Consider the following 22716-nt stretch of genomic DNA (forward strand, 5'->3'; position numbering starts at 1 on the left):
GCTCAGCCCCCTCCTGTACTCCCTGTTCACCCACGACTGCATGGCCATGCACGCCTCCAACTCAATCATCAAGTTTGCAGACGACACAACAGTAGTGGACTTGATTACCAACAATGACGAGACAGCCTACAGGGAGGAGGTGAGGGCACTCAGGAAAACAACCTCTCACTCAACGTCAACAAAACAAAGGAGATGATCGTGGACTTCAGGAAACAGCAGAGGGAGCACCCCCCTATCCACATCAAAGGGACAGCGGTGGAGAAGGTGGAAAGTTTTAAGTTCCTCGGCGTACACATCACGGACAAACTGAAATGATCCACCCACACAGACAGTGTGATGAAGAAGGCGCAACAGCGCCTCTTCAACCTCAGGAGGCTGAAGAAATTTGGCTTGTTACCCAAAACCCTGACACACTTTTACAGATGCACAATCGAGAGCATCCTGTCGGGCTGTATCACAGCCTGGTACGACAACTGCACCGCCCTCAACCGCAAGGCTCTCCAGAGGGTGGTGCGGTCTGCACAACGCATCACCGGGGTCAAACTACCTGCCCTCCATGACACCTACAGCACCCGATGTCACAGGAAGGCCAAAAAGATCATCAAGGGCAACAACCACTAGAGCCACTGCCTGTTCACACCGTTACCATCCAGAAGGCGTGGTCAGTACAAGTGCATCAAAGCTGGGACTGAGAGACCGAAAAATAGCTTCTATCTCAAGACCATGAGACTGCTAAACAGCAATCACTAACTCAGAGAGGCTGCTGCCTACATTGAGACCCAATCACTGGTCACTTTAATTAATAAATGGATCACTAGTTACTTTAAACAATGCCACTTTAAATAATGCCACTTTAATAATGTTTACATATCTTACATTACTCATATCATATGTATATACTGTATTTTATACCATCTATTGCACCTTGCCTATGCCGCTCGGCCATTGCTCATCCTTATATTTATATGTACATATTGTCATTCATCCCTTTAGATTTGTGTGTATTCGGTAGTTGTTGGGAAATTGTTAGATTACTTGTTAGATAATACTGCACTGCCGGAACTAGAAGCACATTAGCATCTGCTAACCATGTGTATATGACCAATAACATTTGATTTGATTTGATTTGATTTGACAAGTCAATATATAAGCATGAAGGGCTCTGTCAATGAACATTGAACATGAGTGATTAACCTGTTTGGGCTGCAGGGTCAGTATTGAGTAACTTGGAAAAATGTGCCCATTTCAAATGGCCTCGTACTCAATTCTTGCTCGTACAATATGCATATTATTATTACTATTGGATAGGAAACACTCTCTAGTTTCTAAAACCGTTTGAATTTTTTCTCTGAGTGAAACAGAACTCCTTCTGCAGCCCACTTCCTGACAGGAAGTGAGATTTCTGAAATCGAGGTCTCTGTTCAAAGGCTTGCCTATAAATGGGCATGATACGTATTGGTATACATACACGTCATACGCCTTCCCCTAGATGTCAAGAGGAAGTGAGAGAAGAAATGAGTGGATTATCTTGGTCTGAAGTGGAATAAATCCTCTTGGAATGAGTAGTCCGCCATTTCCTGTTTTTTCGAAAGCGCGAAGTTGGACCTGGAATCGCCTTCTGGAAAGCCGTCGTTATAGGCGAATACTATCTCCGGCTTTGATTTTATTTGATACATGTTACAATATCATCGTAAAGTATGTTTTTTCAATATAGTTTTATTAGATTATTGAAATTTATTCGGGACGTTAGGCGTGTTGCGTTGTCTGCTTTTGTTCAGGATGGAGAGCTTAGCACCACTTGGCCAGTGTGCTTGCTAATTCAAGAGGGAAAGAGGTCGTTCTAAACCCAAACAAAGACGGTTCTGGACAAAGGACCCCTTGTACAACATTCTGATGGAAGATCAGCAAAAGTAGGACCCATTTTGGGATGATATTTCATATATCTGTCGAACTGTGCTATCGCTACCGATTACCTGGAATCAATGCTGTTGTGTGTTAGCTATTGTAGTAAGCTAATATAACGCTATATTGTGTTTTCGCTGTAAAACACTTAAAAAATCGGAAATATTGGCTGTATTCACAAGATCTTTGTCTTTCATTTGCTATACACCATATATTTTTCAGAAATGTTTTTGATGAGTATTTAGGTATTTGACGTTGGTGTCTGTAATTACTCTGGTTGCTTCGGTGCTATATCTGACGGTAGCTGTGATGGTAGCATCAATGTAAAACTGATTTATACCTCAAATATGCACATTTTTCGAACAAAACATAGATTTATTGTGTAACATGTTATAGGACTGTCATCTGATGAAGTTGTTTCTAGGTTAGTTTGGTTGGATCTTGGTTAGTTAGGTTGGCTTTGTGCATGCTACCTGTGCTGTGAAAAATGTCTGTCCTTTTTTGTATTTGGTGGTGAGCTAACATAAATATACGTGGTGTTTTCGCTGTAAAACATTTTAAAAATCGGACATGTTGGCTGGATTCACAAGATGTTTATCTTTCAAATGCTGTATTGGACTTGTTAATGTGTGAAAGTTAAATATTTCAAAAAAATATATTTTTAATTTCGCGCCCTGCACTTGAAGTGGCTGTTGTCATATTGTGCCCGGTGTTGGGCTTGCAGCCTGAAGAAGATGACCAATAACATTTGATTTGATTTGATTTGACAAGTCAATAAATAAGCATGAAGGGCTCTGTCAATGAACATTGAACATGAGTGATTAAAGGGCATGTCCAGACACATCATTTCCTAATTATAATCAGGGAGGGAAGGGGAAGTTATCTGGGATGCTGCATGAAGGAGGGAGGGAGAGAGGATGTATGGCTTGGATGGGAATGTGAATGGCTGCCGGATCTTTAACAGATGGAGACAGGAGACTCACTGCCGGAACAGAGAACTGGGCCTTGGGTTTTAGTTTGAACTTTAGGCTGATGTCTCAGATACCAGTTCATTGAAGAAATAAAAGTAATGTAGATTCATAAAGGTTTTCTGGACACAGCCATTTCCCTGGAGCAGTAATGGATAGGCTATGTAATGTATACAGTATGTATTTGAAGGGTGCACACAGTATACTGGGAACAAGCTAAATTGTTGTCTTTTGAATTGTAATGGTAAATTAACCAGTTTTCTCTTAATGTCAATGTTTCCATATGGTACCCTGATAACCCTCAAGGCTGATACATTTTCAAAACCATGGACTGAATATTGCTATGTCGAACGTGGTCATTTTGTGAAATGATTAACGTTGGATTAAAACATCTAAATTATAGAGATGCTCCACTCTTTTAAAATGGTTTACGTTAAGACATACGAAAATATGAAATACCCAATTTCAGCATGTCTACTCTTTCAAACGAGTACGCTTAATAGTTTTCAAAAAATACCCTTTCATGGAGAGACTACCCTTATCCAGAGATGGCAGCGATAGCATTTTAATTAACTCACATTTAACGCTTACCCAATACACAGAATTGGGTGTTTGTTTGTGAATTCATTTGGAAAAATGAAGAGAGAAAATAAGGGAGATTGTGGAGAGATTGCATTAGCATAACAGAGAACACTCGTTACATTATTTTGCTTTTTATTCAAATCACAAACAGACAATGTTTTGTTTTTCAATTCTGTTCACGAATTATGAATATGGAATTAGCTTTCAGAATTTTCTCTAAAAGAACTCACATATAATTGAGTAGGTATCTGGGTACACTTTATTTAGACAGTCTGTAGAGCATCTACAGATGATGGGCTATCAGTAACATTTCAACTAACTATTTTCTAACCCTAGCTCTAGCTCTAACCCTAACCTTAACCCTAACCCTAACCTTAACCCTTACTCTAAACCTAAACGTAACCCTTACCCTTACCCTAACCTTAACCTTAACCCTTACCCTTACCCTTACCCTAACCTTAACCCTTACCCTAACCTTAACCCTTACTCTAAACCTAAACTTAACCCTTACCCTTATCCTAAACCTAAACTTAACCCTTACCCTTACCCTTACCCTAACCTTAACCCTTACTCTAAACCTAAACTTAACCCTTACCCTTATCCTAAACCTAAACTTAACCCTTACCCTTACCCTTACCCTAACCTTAACCCTTACTCTAAACCTAAACCTAACCCTTACCCTTACTCTAAACCTAAACCTAACCCTTACCCTTACTATAAACCTAACCTTAACCCTTACCCTTATTCTTAACCTAACCCTTACCCTTACTATAAACCTAACCTTAACCCTTACCCTTATTCTTAACCCTTACCCTTACTCTAAACCTAAACCTAACCCTTACCCTTACTATAAACCTAACCTTAACCCTTACCCTTACCCTTACCCTAACCTTAACCCTTACTCTAAACCTAAACCTAACCCTTACCCTTACTATAAACCTAACCTTAACCCTTACCCTTACCCTTACCCTAACCTTAACCCTTACTCTAAACCTAAACCTAACCCTTACCCTTACTATAAACCTAACCTTAACCCTTACCCTTATTCTTAACCCTTACCCTTACTCTAAACCTAAACCTAACCCTTACCCTTACTATAAACCTAACCTTAACCCTTACCCTTACCCTTACCCTAACCTTAACCCTTACTCTAAACCTAAACCTAACCCTTACCCTTACTATAAACCTAACCTTAACCCTTACCCTTATTCTTAACCCTTACCCTTACTCTAAACCTAAACCTAACCCTTACCCTTACTATAAACCTAACCTTAACCCTTACCCTTACCCTTACCCTAACCTTAACCCTTACTCTAAACCTAAACCTAACCCTTACCCTTACTATAAACCTAACCTTAACCCTTACCCTTACCCTTACCCTAACCTTAACCCTTACTCTAAACCTAAACCTAACCCTTACCCTTACTATAAACCTAACCTTAACCCTTACCCTTATTCTTAACCCTTACCCTTATTCTAAACCTAAACTTAACCGTAACCTTAGCAAGCAGTTGCTTATCAACAGATAGTTTGTTGATAGTATGTAGAGCATCTACAGATGAGAAATCCGGACTATTCAAATGAATTGTGACCGGCGTCTGATCTAGAAGTCAAAGGCGTCCTCTCTGTGACACTCACAGAGATACCCAAATTGCAGGTCATATGTTTATTTCACCAATATGAATATTAAATCAAATAAATTAGAATTTGATAACATTTAAAAATGAGTTATTTTAAACCAGTCTACAATGCAACTGACCTGTATTCACATTCTAAAGAGATATCATTAATACAACCTAAAAGGCATATGTCTAAAAGGATATATCGCATTAAAATCAATTCCTAAATAATGTCACCAAATAAGACATTACACTACACCTAAACCTTTGCTATAAACCCTTAGTTCACTGAACTATAACCGTTACATCATGATTGATTTTCATCCCTCTTTGATCAGTGCATTACCATTACCAATCAATGAATATGATTATCAATACATGCACCTTGAAGCAAGGCCGCTTCGCCACACAATGTCTATCAACTCCCAGCAGGGCAGACAAAAAACAACATAGCGAGCCATTGTTTTAGAAATAACACAAACTATTTCGCGTCCGGTATAATTATTTCAGGATAATTGGCTTGGGAATATAAGGTAATTACCGCTTCTGGCTAATTATTCGTTTTCATAATAAAGGTAATTTTTCACTCTGCAATTACATAGCCAATCAATGGTGTAAGGTAGACATCGGGTCCCCTCTCTCTCTTCTCCCCACTCTGCGGTGGCCAGGTATTGCCTGGGTCATATTCATTACAGCATGCAACAAAAAAACATTTGAAAACATTTTGCAACGGGAAACAATATGACAATTTCTCATTGGACGAGCCCAGGTAGTCCCTCCCTGTTTCAATAATTTTCCTTCCATTTGGCACATAATGAACACAGACCTGTTGTCTAGCCTTTAGCAAATGGGATTAACAGCTTGAGGCAGCCCCCTCTTAGGCACGTACGCCGTTGGCCTGGTAACCATTTTGATGCAGTCGATGATGGGGCAGACACTGAAGCAGAGAGTGCAGCCAGTACAGCTGTCAGTGATTACTGGGAAATGGGTCTCAGGGTCAAACGTAATAGCCTGCAAAAGAAGAGGAAGCAGAGAGACAGAAAAAAAAGCTATTACATTAGAGCAATTAGTGACTCTCCATCGGAGAGAGGACTTATCCTCTCGATCTACTGGGTGGACAGAGAGAGAAAAAGAGAGGAGGGAAAGAAACCAGTCCGCAACATGACCACAACGGTGCAGCAGCATCCGGCCATGAGAACAGGTTACTCAAATAGAGTTTTACAGCACTGTGTAAGTATATCTCGCTCCAGTTGAGAAGATAGTTACCTAAACAAGAAAAGAGTGCTACATTCAAGTTGAGGGGACAAACAAGACAACGTCTATTTCCCAAACAGAGCACTATGTAAGCAATAGGATGCCCTTTGAGAAACACCACATTCCCAGAAGGCTGTGTGCGTGTGTGTATGTCTTAGTACCTGGTATCCTGAGTCGTTGCAGGTCATGTAACACTTCCCACAGTTGATGCACATCTCCTCGTCGATCAGAGCTATCACCTGCTCCTGGTTGTCCAACTCCACGTAGGCCCCGATGTGCTTCAGAGCCCTGGCGATCACATCCTGCAGGGGACACAACAACAACAACAATTACAATTAGTTACTACTAGTCTGGCAATAACAACGAGCAACAACAAGCATAGCTAGTTAATGTACTAGTCTGACTGTAGGACAGGAAACAACAACAGCATGCTCTGGAATGCTTTATATTCTTTATATAACTAGATATAAGTGTTACCCATGTTGTTATTGGTTTGAAATGACCTTAGAAAGGTCACAACAACCCTTTCATTAGGAACAGATGTACTATCACAAACACTAAAGCGGGAGTCTCAAAACTGGTGACCCGCCAGCGGCCCTATATAAATATATATAAAGACATAGCAAAGTATTATTTGTAATCCAGGCAGCCTCTCTCTCACCTTCACAGCAGGAACTGGTTTCGTGGGCATGAACACGCGGGCAGCGTTGGTGTCACCTACAAAGTTGTCGTTGACATCCTGCAGTTTCTTCTTGTACTCAGCCAGCACTTCTGTCTTCTCCAGGAGGTAGGGTCCAAAGCTAGGCAGGCTCTGAGAGAGAGAGACAGTAGTGGTTTGGTCAGAGGGTATCAGGAAAATGATGGTTTCTAGAGTATCAATACTTAAAATGTGAGAGCATCCTTGTATTTCAAAGTATTTTATATACCAAAAAGTGTTTATACTGTGGTACAACTTCAAACAAATAGAGAGAGAAAACTCAACATGGGCTACAGCACACCAAATAGCCTTGTCATAGTAGAGTGTCAACACGTTTGTACCACTATCAAATAAACGATTGGTCTACTATTAATTGAAAACGATAAAAAATATAGTATTTTTCCCCATTGAAGAACTTTAAAAAGATGGAACGTGCCACCAGGAAGCTGAAATCAATTAAAATTGTGCCAAGACAGGGTTCTGGAGGATGTCTGTGTAATTTGAAAATAATAATTATAACGCATTACAGCAGCCTGTGTAGTGATTGTTGCTTCCAGCCATCCCAATTCAAATGAAGACAAATTAAAATCAAATATGATCTAAAACATGCAAGTCAGACAGAATTAATCAAGTCATCATCACACGGATTAACTATGACTACTGTTTTGCACGTGAATTAATCAGGTAGAATTCTAACATTTCCATCAGAGAAAACTCAATACTCTGTGTCTGTTTGAACGTTTCCTTTAAAGTGGAAATGTAGACTGAGATAACTCCCCTGCCCTCACGCACAGACACAGCCTACACCCTGAAATATATTCACCTAGTCTAGCGAACCCTCCTCTCTAAAGAGCCATTCCTATTCACAGTCACACTCCATGGCTACATGGCGGCTATGGGAGGAGGAGAACAAGAAACCAGGCTCCAGCCACTCCACTCAGACTCCACTGAGAGTTGAGGTAACGTGCCCTAGAAACCCACCTCACCACACACCACTCTGGATGGGCTGGGATATGCTGGTCGGGGTTGATTTTTTTTTAATGGCAGGCTGTCCACGTTGGCATTCAATGTGAGTGCATCGTTATCATCGCCACCACCATTACTACGAAAACCCCAGGAGGAACTTGAATGGGAAGCCATATAATAGTAATTTGTGGCGCTAGGTGGTGTGACAGGGACATGGTGATTTCCTGGAAGGATGATTCATCGTAGAGGGATAGTTTCCTGTCAGTTGGACACTAGCGAAGACTGACTGGCACCAAAATGGCTGCCTCTTTGTCTAACCAAAATGGCACCTCAGTCCTAACAAAGGCTGTCTGTCGGAACTGGACTTTTTTTGTGTCGCCGTCTTCACTCAAGGAGACATCTCGATAGAACCTGACCCTCACTTTTCACACAGTCAGCTGTCACTCGCTAGTCTGCCACTAAAAGGACCTAACAAGCCACATTTCTTTATCAGTCAGCTCCAGTAAAAACTCCTCTCTTGCCTTTGTCTTTTTTTTTTGCTCCACTGACACAACAACAGCGTGAGAAAAGCATAAAAGCCGGAGCCATTCGGAGCTGGGGTCATCAAAGGCGTCAGAGTGACAAACGCTGGAATCTGTGTGAGCAGTGTTTATTCTCCGGCTAATGGCTGGGTCTGGGGAACGAGGAGACGCAGTAGCAGCCTTGATGTATTTATGTCCCTGTAGCGCTAACACCAGTGGGCCTAGCTACTCTGACTGACTGAGGCTCAGAGTAAAAGCATAACATCAGCCATGCAGGCAGGCAGCAGCAGCCATACTTTGACAGCCCTAATGAATCAGCTGTTATAGCCTCAAACCAGAGCGGCTTGGCAATGGGAGACCAGAGGTTTTAATCATGACAAAGAACAGCTACTGAAATACACACATGTGCACACGCACACACACACACACACACACACACACACACACACACACACACACACACACACACGCACGCACGCACGCACGCACGCAGGCACGCACGCACGCACACACGCACGCACGCACGCACGCACGCACGCACACACACACACACACACACAAACTCAACTCAGAGACGGGTACAAAGCTAATTAGTTGGATATTTAGCTGGAATCGGAGCTACTGCAGAGGCAGAGCGAGTCACTGGGTTCTTCAAACGCAGAGATTGAAATTCATTTAGAGAAAAAGCTACGAGTAGAAGTCTGAGACAGGACGATTGATCAATGTGAGTTTATGGGGAATTTATATATATATATATATATATATACAGTGGGGAGAACAAGTATTTGACACACTGCCGATTTTGCAGGTTTTCCTACTTACAAAGCATGTAGAGGTCTGTCATTTTTATCATAGGTACACTTCAACTGTGAGAGACGGAATCTAAAACAAAAATCCTGAAAATCACATTGTATGATTTTTAAGTAATTAATTAGCATTTTATTGCATGACATAAGTATTTGATACATCAGAAAAGCAGAACTTAATATTTGGTACAGAAACCTTTGTTTGCAATTACAGAGATCATACGTTTCCTGTAGTTCTTGACCAGGTTTGCACACACTGCAGCAGTGATTTTGGCCCACTCCTCCATACAGACCTTCTCCAGATCCTTCAGGTTTCAGGGCTGTCGCTGGGCAATGCGGACTTTCAGCTCCCTCCAAAGATTTTCTATTGGGTTCAGGTCTGGAGACTGGCTAAGCCACTCCAGGACCTTGAGATGCTTCTTACGGAGCCACTCCTTAGTTGCCCTGGCTGTGTGTTTCGGGTCGTTGTCATGCTGGAAGACCCAGCCACGACCCATCTTCAATGTTCTTACTGAGGGAAGGAGGTTGTTGGCCAAGATCTCGCGATACATGGCCCCATCCATCCTCCCCTCAATACGGTGCAGTCGTCCTGTCCCCTTTGCAGAAAAGCATCCCCAAAGAATGATGTTTCCACCTCCATGCTTCACGGTTGGGATGGTGTTCTTGGGGTTGTACTCATCCTTCTTCTTCCTCCAAACACGGCGAGTGGAGTTTAGACCAAAAGGCTCTATTTTTGTCTCATAAGACCACATGACCTTCTCCCATTCCTCCTCTGGATCATCCAGATGGTCATTGGCAAACTTCAGACGGGCCTGGACATGCGCTGGCTTGAGCAGGGGGACCTTGCGTGCGCTGCATGATTTTAATCCATGACGGCGTAGTGTGTTACTAATGGTTTTCTTTGAGACTGTGGTCCCAGCTCTCTTCAGGTCATTGACCAGGTCCTGCCGTGTAGTTCTGGGCTGATCCCTCACCTTCCTCATGATCATTGATGCCCCACGAGGTGAGATCTTGCATGGAGCCCCAGACCGAGGGTGATTGACCGTCATCTTGAACTTCTTCCATTTTCTAATAATTGCGCCAACAGTTGTTGCCTTCTCACCAAGCTGCTTGCCTATTGTCCTGTAGCCCATCCCAGCCTTGTGCAGGTCTACAATTTTATCCCTGATGTCCTTACACAGCTCTCTGGTCTTGGCCATTGTGGAGAGGTTGGAGTCTGTTTGATTGAGTGTGTGGACAGGTGTCTTTTATACAGGTAACGAGTTCAAACAGGTGCAGTTAATACAGGTAATGAGTGGAGAACAGGAGGGCTTCTTAAAGAAAAACTAACAGGTCTGTGAGAGCCGGAATTCTTACTGATTGGTAGGTGATCAAATACTTATGTCATGCAATAAAATGCAAATTAATTACTTAAAAATCATACAATGTGATTTTCTGGATTTTTGTTTTAGATTCCGTCTCTCACAGTTGAAGTGTACCTATGATAAAAATTACAGACCTCTACATGCTTTGTAAGTAGGAAAACCTGCAAAATCGGCAGTGTATCAAATACTTGTTCTCCCCACTGTATATATATATAAAAAGGAATTATAATAAAAACTTCAGCAATATTTCTCTGTGGTTTGTTGGCCCCAATGTGTGAGCCAGGGAGGCCACTCCTTAGCTTCTCTGTGAAGTGTTGCTGCTGGTGGTGTGTGTGTGTGTGTGTGTGTGGAGCTAACAGAGATGTGACAGAGTGCTTTCAGCAAATGAAATTGTGTGTAAACACCCAGGGAGCATCGTTCAGTGGAACACTTAGGGAGAGCCACGGCCATTTAGAGGAGGGGAAATATCCTCCAATGTAACGGGGAAGAGAGGACCCACAGTCGGAGGCGCTCTGTGAGTGTGTGTGTTTGTGTGTGTGTGTGTGTGTGTGTGTGTGTGTGTGTGTGTGTGTGTGTGTGTGTGTGTGTGTGTGTGTGTGTGTGTGTGTGTGTGTGTGTGTGTGTGTGTGTGTGTGTGTGTGTGTGTGTGTGTGAGAGAGAGAGAGAGAGGCGAGAGAGTGTGTGTTTACTCAAGTACTGCGCTATTTTTCTATGGCCATTCAAAATGCCCAATGGATTACAAACATTCATATAAATAACACATTTCCTATCATGCTGTTTCTGGGAAAATCCCCAATCTTTCCTTCACCTGATGAGAATAGGTTATTGAGACCACAGAGCTTCTTTAACGTATACAGCAGCCAAAAACGAATCTATACTTTTCTGTTTAGGCTTTTCTATTGGAATATCTAGCCTATGTGGCGTCTATATCTAGCTACTGAAGGTGTACAGGCGCAGTCAAAGCCCCCATCCTCCTGGGAAGCAACATGTCTAATTACAAACACAGCTCTCCAAAACACAGGGCGGGTCAATTATCCCACTACCCCGCTAGATTGTAAATCAAACAGCAACTGTTAAAGAGGGAAATTACTTGTGTACTTGGCAGAGAAATGTAACCATTAAAAGGCAACACTTTGTATGTTGTGAGGAACACACATATATGATGCCTTTATAAGCACGTGTAAAATACCTTATGAGGCATTATTGTGCATTATAAAGCTTCTAAGCCTTTTGCAGGTAGTCTGAATTTATGGATAATGAGCCTCTTTGAAAATGTCAGGGGTTAAACTGGGCAGAAATTTGCCTCGGAGGCGCTCACTGTTCCGCCAGGAAGCAATTCAGACTTTTCGGACATCGTAATGGGCGAGCAGTTAGCAACAGGTGGTCGTTTGGTTTGGATTTGTTTGTGTGGACATTGATCAAATCGTCCTTCTCCGCACATTGGCTTTTAGCTCACGTCAATTGGTCGTTGTTTGGAGAACATACGTTTAAGGTCTATTATGCCTATTGTGAGCTGTTTCAGAGTGGCCTTTCGTAATTGACTGTGGGCTGATATGAAGGTCAGTTAAGTGCCTCTTGTAGGAAGCCAAGTCGTTCAAATGAAACCTTTCAATATACGGTTCAGTTCCACATTTCTGCTCACTCCTTGTCCTTTAACAGCTCAAATGTGAACGCTGTAAAGGCACACACGCACACGGATAGACGTACAGATGCACACACTCATCATTAGCCTCCTTATAGCCATGGAAACCACTGCACACTCACACACACACACACACACACAGACCCCCCGTGGAACCAAAGCTGCAATTCCTACCCCAATCCCCCTTCAACCTACCCTACATAAAGGCGGTTGGGGGACATGCATCATGGGAATGTAAAGCTCTTAAATATGTGTTTGGCTGTGTGAGCCCCTCGGCCCGGTGCCTGGCTAGCTGTGGGGATCTGGCAGCCTAGCAGAGGTAATGAAGCTGTGTCTATCCTCTATCTGCCCCGCCTCAGCAGCATGCCTCTCTCGCTCGCTCTTTTTCCACTCTCTCTCTCTGCTGCGGAGCAGGCTACTGTGCACTGACCATGGCTGAAGAGGAGAGGAGAGTACAGGGGGAGGGGATCAAGCTGGGAAGGAGGGGAGCTGGGAAGGACGGAGGGAGGGTTAGGAAATGGCAGAGATTTGGTTTGTGAGATGTACTCCAATATTTGTGTATTTGTTCAAGTATTTGGGCTTGTGTTTGTGTGTGTGTGGTAGAAAATGGAGCCTTCGTGTAGGGTAGGTTGAAGGGGAATTGGGGGTGGAATTGCAGCTTTGGTTCCACGGGGAGTCTAGAGGCTGTGTGTGTGTGTGTGTGTGTGTGTGTGTGTGTGTGTGTGTGTGTGTGTGTGTGTGTGTGTGTGTGTGTGTGTGTGTGTGTGTGTGTGTGTGTGTGTGTGTGCGTGTGCGTGCGCGTGCGTGTGTGTGTGCGCGTGTAGTGGTTTTCATGACTGTAAGGAGGGTAATGATGTTTCTGCTCAATAGAATAGTAGCTCATCTGTGATTCAGGGATGATATGAGGTATGGGGGGGATTCACAATGGTGCGCTACACGGCAGACTATCCATGATAGTACACGCATACAAACAAGGCAGAAAAATAGGGGTAACAAGTAGAGAAATGTTGCTCTCTGCTTTAAAAGAGAATGCATTGAAGCTACAATAAAGAAAATCACTTCTATTATATTGATAAATCAATATCCGTAATAAGAAATGAGGGTGTTCATATGTATATAATTGAAGTGATAAACGAATGAGTGCCTTTCTGGGAGTATTTCTTTCCCTCAGCCACAGTTCTCTCTCTCTCTCTCTCTCTCTCTCTCTCTCTCTCTCTCTCTCTCTCTCTCTCTCTCTCTCTCTCTCTCTCTCTCTCTCTCTCTCTCTCTCTCTCTCTCTCTCTCTCTCTCTCTCTCTCTCTCTCTCTCGAACACATTTTCTCTCTCTCTCGGCAGTCCCTCCCACTATCTTTCTCTCTCTCTCTCTCAAACACATTTTCTCTCTCTCGGCAGGCCCTTTCTCTCCCTCTCTCTCTCTCTCTCTCTCTCTCTCTCTCTCTCTTTCTCTCTATGTGTGTGTGTTTGTGTGTCAATGCATGTGTGTTTGTGTGTGTGTGAATGTACTGTACTTTCGACTGTGCGTGTAAGTGCCTGTATGTGTGTGTGAAAAGTGTGTGTGCGTCGGTGAATCTATGTGTGCCTGTGTGTGTTAGAGCGTGTGTGTATTCATTGAAGGCTGGGAGCTGAGCGGGTCAGCTGTGTGTCGTTTTCTCTGTTGACAGGCGTTGTGTCAAGGTAAGCGAGGCCTGGCTATAGAGACACTGTGAGAACAGCCTTTCCTCACCTCTCTCAATTAGCAGACCGAGGAAATGCCAGCACTGCCGAGGGAACAGTAGCAAGAGAGAGAGAGAGAGAGAGAGAGAGAGAGAGAGAGGTAGAAAGAGAGAGAGACAGAGAGACAAGTAGAGAGAGAGAGAGAGAGAGAGAGAGAGAGAGAGAGAGAGAGAGAGAGAGAGAGAGAGAGAGAGAGAGAGAGAGAGAGAGAGAGAGAGAGAGAGAGAGAGAGAGAGAGACAGAGAGAGAGAGAGACAGAGAGACAGAGAGACTGGATGATGTACAGTATGTTTATCATGACATTTATAGTATTGTATTAATATATGTAATGTCCTTGGTTTTCAGTGTCCAGACTGCTATTTGTGCGTAATGGCTCAAATTGAACTAGGCTCTCGACACTTCTCCTGTTCTCAATAACTGTGACTGATTTTCCCCAACAATATAATACAAACATGTTATCTTAACCAATCTGTCCATTCTCTTTCATATGAGTCTGTGGCTGTGCGTCTCTCTCTCTCCACTCCAGATCACACTGTACAGACTCACACATTGCCACCTCACCACATCTCCAATCTTCGTCCATACACACACGCACACACGCACACACGCACAGAGAGTGAGACAAATGACAGACTAATTGTATACTTATCCCCTATTCTCCCTCTGCCTCTATCCTTCATTCATTCGTTCATTCTCTCCACTCTGTCCCTGGTGTGGCGTTGCCATTGAAGCTAGTTGAGGCCGGCCACACAAAGACACCCCGTTGACGTTAGAATAAAGAACTCTCCAGCGACAACATGTTTGAAAGCACACGCAAGCCTCCCTCGTCTGCCGTGTCGGAAGAATAGCCCCGCATCAGATAAAGGCTTTTCCAATTTCAAATATTCCTTCCACTTTGAAGGGTGTTTATCGCAAATCCAATCATTTGCATATTATTTTCTAAGTGTGTTTTCTGTACTTGCTTCTTTTGTCGCGTAAAAATGAATGAAAGTATGGAGGGGTAGAGGTGGAATCACACCTTTGTCTGGTTATTGTTTGCTTCTTTTCTCAAGGAGAACTGTAATTGCTTGCGTTATCCTTGCGTTGTAATAAGTATGGTTTTGATGTCGACGGCATTCGGTTTTACTATGAAGGGTAAATGCGCCATCAAACAACAGAATATGGAATATATGCAAGGAATATACTGTATGGAAATGAGTCAGAAATAGAGGTTGGATTTATACGTGTGTGCGTGTGTGTGTGTGTGTGTCTTCTGGGAGGCAGTATAGTGCAGCCTCTGTACAATATCTTAAGGTTGGCATGCGTGACCTTTCGTGTTTTCTTATGAATTTACACTTTGAGGAAATCCGGGTGGTGACATTTCAAAAACACCTAGCTCAGTCCAATCACAAACAACTAGCCACTAGCCACAACTAGCCTCCCCCCCCCCCCCCCCTCCCACATCTCACAGTATTCTGGTACACACTAGAACTAAAATTTGAGGAATTCTGTTGGCAATTTATCTGATTAATAGTTTTACAGCTGTTGTCTGCATACAATATCAAATGGATAAAATGTAGGTACGGTATATCAGTATTCTGAAGTACATATGGTTTACTGTACACTCATTTCTGCAGGTTCAGCTGAAGAACCAATCTATCCGAAACCATGCTGCACCGTAATTGCATTAGAACCTTTTCGTCTTATCTTTTTTTGTAGAATATCGCTGACGTAGACACTGGCACGGTGCTGGAGATAATTAACATGGAGTTTAGTAGTGTCCCTTTAAGGTTGGATGAGGAGAGGGTTAGGAAGGGACTATACTGTAACGGCAACCCATGGTGATGATGGTTGGACTCACCTTACCCACCAGTTCCTCCACGCGGGTTACAGGTTTGCCCTTCTGGTGGCGCAGGGTGGGGGGAGACTGTCCATCCCAGCCAGTCAGCTCCTCAACGCTCTTCAAGTAGAGCAGAGCCTTCAGGCCCAGGCAGTAGTCCTCGATCAGGGTGAAGTCTTGGTTCTGCACCGCACTACAAATCTGGAGAAGATGCATGCAGTGGAATGCATTTGTGTATTTGCTAACACACCCAGACAGTTGTGTCGTTGTATTCGTACACACGTGGAGGTACAGTTGTGTCGTTGTATTCGTACACACGTGGAGGTACAGTTGTGTCGTTGTATTCGTACACACGTGGAGGTACAGTTGTGGGAAATATTACGTTTTCCCGCGGCACAGGTTTTTGCGACAAACTATTGCCAGTAGACACTGGAGCGCTGTGACGCGTACACATTGCGGGGAAAAATTCTGCCAATACCGACCTAACATTTTACTGCCCGCAACTGTATACCCACACACACACACACACGTACACTAAGCGATGTGTCTGTCACCAGGAGGCTATATTTCTAAGAAGTAGCAGAGAAGACACACAGCCGTATGCAGCCTAATGTGTCAAAACCACCGAGGCTTTCACCGAGGGTGTCATCTATTTATGCTACATTATTTGGTGGCATAATGAGTGTGTTCGCATTTATTTATTTATAAACAGATTTCTGAGGCTCGGACCCCCCCGCTGAGATAATAGGTTTATTTGCTCTAGCAACTTGTTCAGTGTATTATATTAGGATTTACATGAAGCTTGTTACTGGCAATCTGTTGCCATAGCAGCCGGGGGTATACACAACCAAAGCGTTGGGTAAATTCCTTATTAGGCAGTGACAAAGCTTTGTGTGAAAGAAGATAATGTTTTTGTGTTGGGGAAGGAGAGAGGAAGGGATGGAGAGGGGGAGGAGGGACGAGGGAGAGACAGAGAGATCGAGAGAGCCGAAAAAAGCTCTTTGATGTGATGGCTTCATCTTTCGTAAAAACAAGGAAGTAAATTCCCTGGGAAGGCGATTGATGTCGATGACGATCACTAATAGACTAGTAATCATATAGAATGTAATGCAAGCTTGGAGTTAAATCCTATTAAAAATTGATCAGTGTTGAATATCAGACAAAAGACACATCGATGCTAACATGAAGGTAACATGAATGTTCCACACTGAGCTGTTCTCAAGACATGCTTAGCCCTCATTTCCCTCATGTCCCTGTGTGTGGTTGAATATCCAATAGGTGTGATTATACTGAAAAACAACATACTGACACACAGCTGGGTACCCAGATGTGTAATCCGATCTGTTTGTGCATTTTTATCATTAGTCCTCATTTGTCATCTGACAATAAATGTTAGCTATAGCACAACCTAACTATATCACAACCTAACTATATCACAAGTCAACTACAGTACAAGTCAACTACAGTACAAGTCAACTACAGTACAAGTCAACTACAGTACAAGTCAACTACAGTACAAGTCAACTACAGTACAAGTCAACTACAGTACAAGTTGACTACAGTACAAGTTGACTACAGTACAAGTCAACTACAGTACAAGTCAACTACAGTACAAGTTGACTACAGTACAAGTCAACTACAGTACAAGTCAACTACAGTACAAGTCAACTACAGTACAAGTTGACTACAGTACAAGTTGACTACAGTACAAGTCAACTACAGTACAAGTCAACTACAGTACAAGTTGACTACAGTACAAGTTGACTACAGTACAAGTCAACTACAGTACAAGTCAACTACAGTACAAGTTGACTACAGTACAAGTTGACTACAGTACAAGTCAACTACAGTACAAGTCAACTACAGTACAAGTCAACTACAGTACAAGTCAACTACAGTACAAGTTGACTACAGTACAAGTTGACTACAGTACAAGTCAACTACAGTACAAGTCAACTACAGTACAAGTTGACTACAGTACAAGTTGACTACAGTACAAGGTACCTATGACAAACAGATTTAGCTACCAGGCTAGTGGTTAGTGCACTTTTAAAAATAAAAATAAATTAACAATTTGATCTTGTCTCATCGCTGCAACTCCTCAACGGGCTCGGGAAGCGAAGGTCGATTCGTGCCAATTGTGCGCCGCCCTATGGGACTTGTGATAGTAAGTGCGGTTGTGATAGTAAGTGCACTTTTTGTTGATGTCTCTGCTTACTTGTAGAACAGAAGCTCCAGCGTGGAGGAACTGCAGGCCTGTCTCGGCTGAGTCGATCCCCCCAGTCGCTAGGATGGGGAACCCTGGCAGGGCCCTGCCGATGGCGGATACAGCGCGCAGGGCAATGGGCCGGATGGCATTACCTGTGGAGATGGATCAGAATTCATGTGGAAGGATTAAGGAAAAAACGCATTCTTAGACCTACCTTTCTTATAGAAGATGAGATTAAACCAAACGCATAGTTGTGTAAATAGCAGAGTTTTTCTGTTTCTCAATCTCTCCAGAAATAGATACAGTGTAACATATGAAGAGGACATATTGACAATCATCCAATCTCTATTTCTCACCCACACATGCAGTCATGCAGGCACACACACACATACATCAACACACGCACACACTTGATGTATGCACACACACACACACACACACACACACACACACACACACACACACACACACACACACACACACACACACACACACACACACACACACACACACACACACACACACACACACACACACACACACACACACACACACACACACACACAGTGTAAACACACTCCACAATGGGGTCCAATGCAGGCCACTCTATCATTAGTTGGCTGTCATGGGGTCCCTACAGGATGGGGTTGGCTGTGCTCTGTGATCAGGCAGACAGATGGAGACATTTATCACATTACATTTAACCTGGTTCCCCCACTAGGTTCTCGCTCATTGATCACAGTATAGCCTTGTACACATGTATTTGACCAGAGAGGCTCATACGTACACACGCGGGCAACACACAGACACATCCATATATACTTGAACATAGGCGTTCACACATGTACACACACAGAATCGCTACACACACGCAGAAATACACACACACACACACACACACACACACACACACACACACACACACACACACACACACACACACACACACACACACACACACACACACACACACACACACACACACACACACACACACACACACACACACACACACACACACACACACACACACACACACACACACACACACACTAGGTTGACAGATAGAGACAGCACCCTCTCTCTCCTCCCATGCTAAATGATCCTCATTAACTAATGCCAGCCTCTGAAATTGGGATGATGAATTGAATCAAAGCATACATTTTTGCATATTCTCCATGGATGGTTAATTGTATGCATATTCATGGCTCTCACTCTCTCCGCCCTCTTTGTTCCTTGGCGCTTCTACTTTCCCTCTCCTCCTCCTCTTCTCTCCCTCTCTCCGACTGAAGTCTCCTAAATTGATGCTGTTCTACTTTCGTCTCCCCTCACCCTCTCTCCGACTGAAGTCTCCCAAATTGATGCTGTTCTACTTTCGTCTCCCCTCACCCTCTCTCTGACTAAAGTCTCCCAAATTGATGTTGTTCTACTTTCGTCTCCCCTCACCCTCTCTCCGACTGAAGTCTCCCAAATTGATGCTGTTCTACTTTCGTCTCCCCTCACCCTCTCTCCGACTGAAGTCTCCCAAATTGATGCTGTTCTACTTTCGTCTCCCCTCACCCTCTCTCTGACTAAAGTCTCCCAAATTGATGCTGTTCTACTTTCGTCTCCCCTCACCCTCTCTCCGACTGAAGTCTCCCAAATTGATGCTGTTCTACTTTCGTCTCCCCTCACCCTCTCTCCGACTAAAGTCTCCCAAATTGATGCTGTTCTACTTTCGTCTCCCCTCACCCTCTCTCCGACTGAAGTCTCCCAAATTGATGCTGTTCTACCTTCGTCTCCCCTCACCCTCTCTCTGGCTAAAGTCTCCCAAATTGATGCTGTTCTACTTTCGTCTCCCCTCACCCTCTCTCTGACTAAAGTCTCCTACAGAAAATGTATGAGGGTTCAGGTGGAGTTATTCATTTGTGTAGAGAGGTTGAAATAAGGATGCAGTGGTAGAGAGGTACACAGTGACTGCTGAATTGAGATGTGTGTATTTTAAGCCTTCAAAGAAAACTATACAGTCGACATGAAATGCTGCATGTTGAGTGGCTGCAATATGGTTGAAATCCAAGAGAAATGAATGAACTGATTATGATTAGGTATACTGTAAATTATAATGTGGCGACCTTACTGTTTGTAGCCTAGGCATTTTTCACACTCCCTTTTCTAGCATTCCTTCTTCGGTAGTAAAATATGAAATAGGCAATAATTTTTGGTTAAGGGCCACATCGTGATGTAAAAATTCAGGTGAGTTATTTGAAAACTTATAGGTCCATACAAATTTCTACATAGGCTACTTTCTATCTAGTTTTAGACATGCAAGAGTGGCCTGGAGTCTTTTTTAAACCAAAATATTAATTTCCCAAAACCTCCCGTGGACCAGATTGAATGGGCTCGCGGGCCGTATCTGGCCTGCGGGCCGTTTGTTGCCCACCCTTGCTCAAGAATATACTTATTCTCTTCTTTTACAACCGAGCGGGGGCCGGCCTATGTTTTATGTCAGTTGGACTCATCCTTTTTTTCGAATTTGAAAAATCTAATGATTACTATGGAGGCCCTCCTGGCCAAAAGTAGAAATGTGTGACCCCCCCACTCCTGGCCCTTTAGGACAGTAATGTTCAATGACCCAGTCGAAAGGGAGTGGAGAGGGAGCTGGACTGCCCCCAGCTAGGGGACTCCCGAGAGTATGGAGCTACAGCCCAGCCACATCCACAAATTACACCAGGAGAACTACACTATGACAGCTGGTACTTCTTGCTTGCATAAAATACTGCATCAATATTCTCAATCATCGTTTTGAAATGCAGGCTGCTTTCTTGACCCTGCGACTGCCTGAGACTGGCTCAGAAGGTGTGTTGGCAGCTGAGAAAGAGGGAGGGAGGGAACAAGCTGGGAGAAGAGCGGAGGTGAGCCCGCAGAGAGAGAGAGAGAGGCATAATCATACTGATTCACACACATTCTCACACACACACACACACACACACACACACACACACACACACACACACACACACACACACACACACACACACACACACACACACACACACACACACACACACACACACACACACACACACACACACACACACACACACACACACACACACACACACACACACACACACACACACAGGGGCTTTACACCGACAGACTTGAACACACGATAGCGGACTGTAGCTGTAAGGTAATAGCGCTGCTTACAAGACAAAGTGTTTGTGTGTGTGGGTGCGTGTTACTTACCAGACACTCCTCCGTAGGTGGTGCGCTTGCCCTTGCCGATGCCAGGCCAGGGGGTGCTGTCAGCTTTTAGGCCCATCATTCCAGACACTGTGTTGGTGGCAGTGACTCCATCTGCCCCTCCTATAACAACAAGACCACAGTCACTATTGAGCTTGATATTGCTGAAATTCCAGTCGTTCAAAAATGGTTGTCTGCTGCTCCTTCCCCTCCACCCCCCATTCTACAAATACTTCAACCTCCCTTCACATCCTTTCCCAATATGAGGAAAAAAAGGAACAAGTGAGAAAAAAGAGGCTGGGGGGGCAGGGATTTTGTCATTTCAGACAGACAACGTCAACAGCCGATTACATTGGATTTCACATAGTCTCACAGTAGGAGTGCTGATCTAGGATTAGGATCCTCCTGTCCACATAATCATATTCATGTCAAAGGCAAAACTGATCCTATATAAGCACTCCTACTCTGAGACTCTGGACTGTCGTTACCTTCGTGTGCAGCCTTGGCGATGTCCACGATGTTGGTGACGTTGGGCGTGAGCTTGGCGAAGAAGGGGATCTTGGCGGTCTGTCTCACCCACCGACAGATGTTCATCACCATCACAGGATCCTATAACAACAGATTCAGGATCAGTTTGAGGAAATAAATACAATATTTCACTTCTGTTATAATATAATGAAGTTGTCCTCTGAAGAGGGGTGTTGCTGGCTCAAAATAAAAAAAGGATGATCTCACCCAGTTTTCATGAGTGCTAACTTGTGAAGTTTCAGAAATGTTAACGTTTGTGAGGAATTAGGCCACTAAACCAACCTCCATCTGTTGTAGCATTGAAATGTTTGACAGGTTTTTGCAAATATACCCTTTTTGTCATAATGTAAGCACGCACGCGCACAAACACGCACGCTCACACAGCTCTGTCTGAGGTCCTCCTGTAAGCTCTGATGGGAAAGAAAATCACTGTTGTGTCCATACAGGTTCATTCAAAGACCCTGCAGCCTCACGGTTGCATTTTCATAGCAGCTCAGTTACTCTTCCTCCTCTCTCTCCCTCCCTCTCTACCTGTCTCTCTACCCCTCTCTCTACTTACTACCTTCTTGCCCTTTGTGCTGTTGTCTGTGCCCAATAATGTTTGTACCATGTTCCTCCCTCTCTCACTTTTTCTTTGCACCCTTTCTCATGACACAATTCTACTCGTTGGCACATACTCTACACCCATTGGCAGTGGTATTTTGTTCTCCTGTGTTAACTGAAGTGAGATTGATGATGGCTGAGCCATATCCCCAAGGTACTGTGGTAAAGGCTGCCTGTCTGTCCACACAAAAAGTATTGACAACCTTGTTAAAGATGAGCAATAATGACTGTATAACATAAATAATTAAAATACTGAGTTGTATTGTATGCAAAAAAAGGGGGAAATTATATTACTTCA

General features: G+C 43.6%; 1 protein-coding gene across 4 annotated transcripts in view; it reads right to left on the bottom strand.

The window, feature by feature from the left end:
* Positions 1–3567: 3567 nt before the first annotated feature.
* LOC139550969 (dihydropyrimidine dehydrogenase [NADP(+)]) overlaps positions 3568–22716 on the bottom strand; it is a 131237-nt gene continuing 112088 nt past the window's right edge. The window contains exons 17-24 of one of the 4 annotated variants that reach the window (XR_011670164.1): positions 21776–21896; positions 21291–21410; positions 18072–18214; positions 15875–16054; positions 6987–7136; positions 6487–6627; positions 4205–6082; positions 3568–4150 (exon numbers count right to left, since the gene is read on the bottom strand). Coding sequence is in view for 1 of the 4 variants with exons in the window: in XM_071362278.1 (XP_071218379.1) it covers positions 5912–6082; positions 6487–6627; positions 6987–7136; positions 15875–16054; positions 18072–18214; positions 21291–21410; positions 21776–21896 (1026 nt within the window). In the remaining 3 variants the exon portion in view is untranslated. Of the gene's footprint in view, positions 6083–6486; positions 6628–6986; positions 7137–15874; positions 16055–18071; positions 18215–21290; positions 21411–21775; positions 21897–22716 lie in introns of all 4 variants that reach the window. The other 3 variants (XR_011670166.1, XR_011670165.1, XM_071362278.1) reach the window with 3 other exon arrangements.

This window comes from Salvelinus alpinus, chromosome 23, assembly GCF_045679555.1.
Source record: "Salvelinus alpinus chromosome 23, SLU_Salpinus.1, whole genome shotgun sequence".
NCBI lineage: Eukaryota > Metazoa > Chordata > Actinopteri > Salmoniformes > Salmonidae > Salvelinus > Salvelinus alpinus.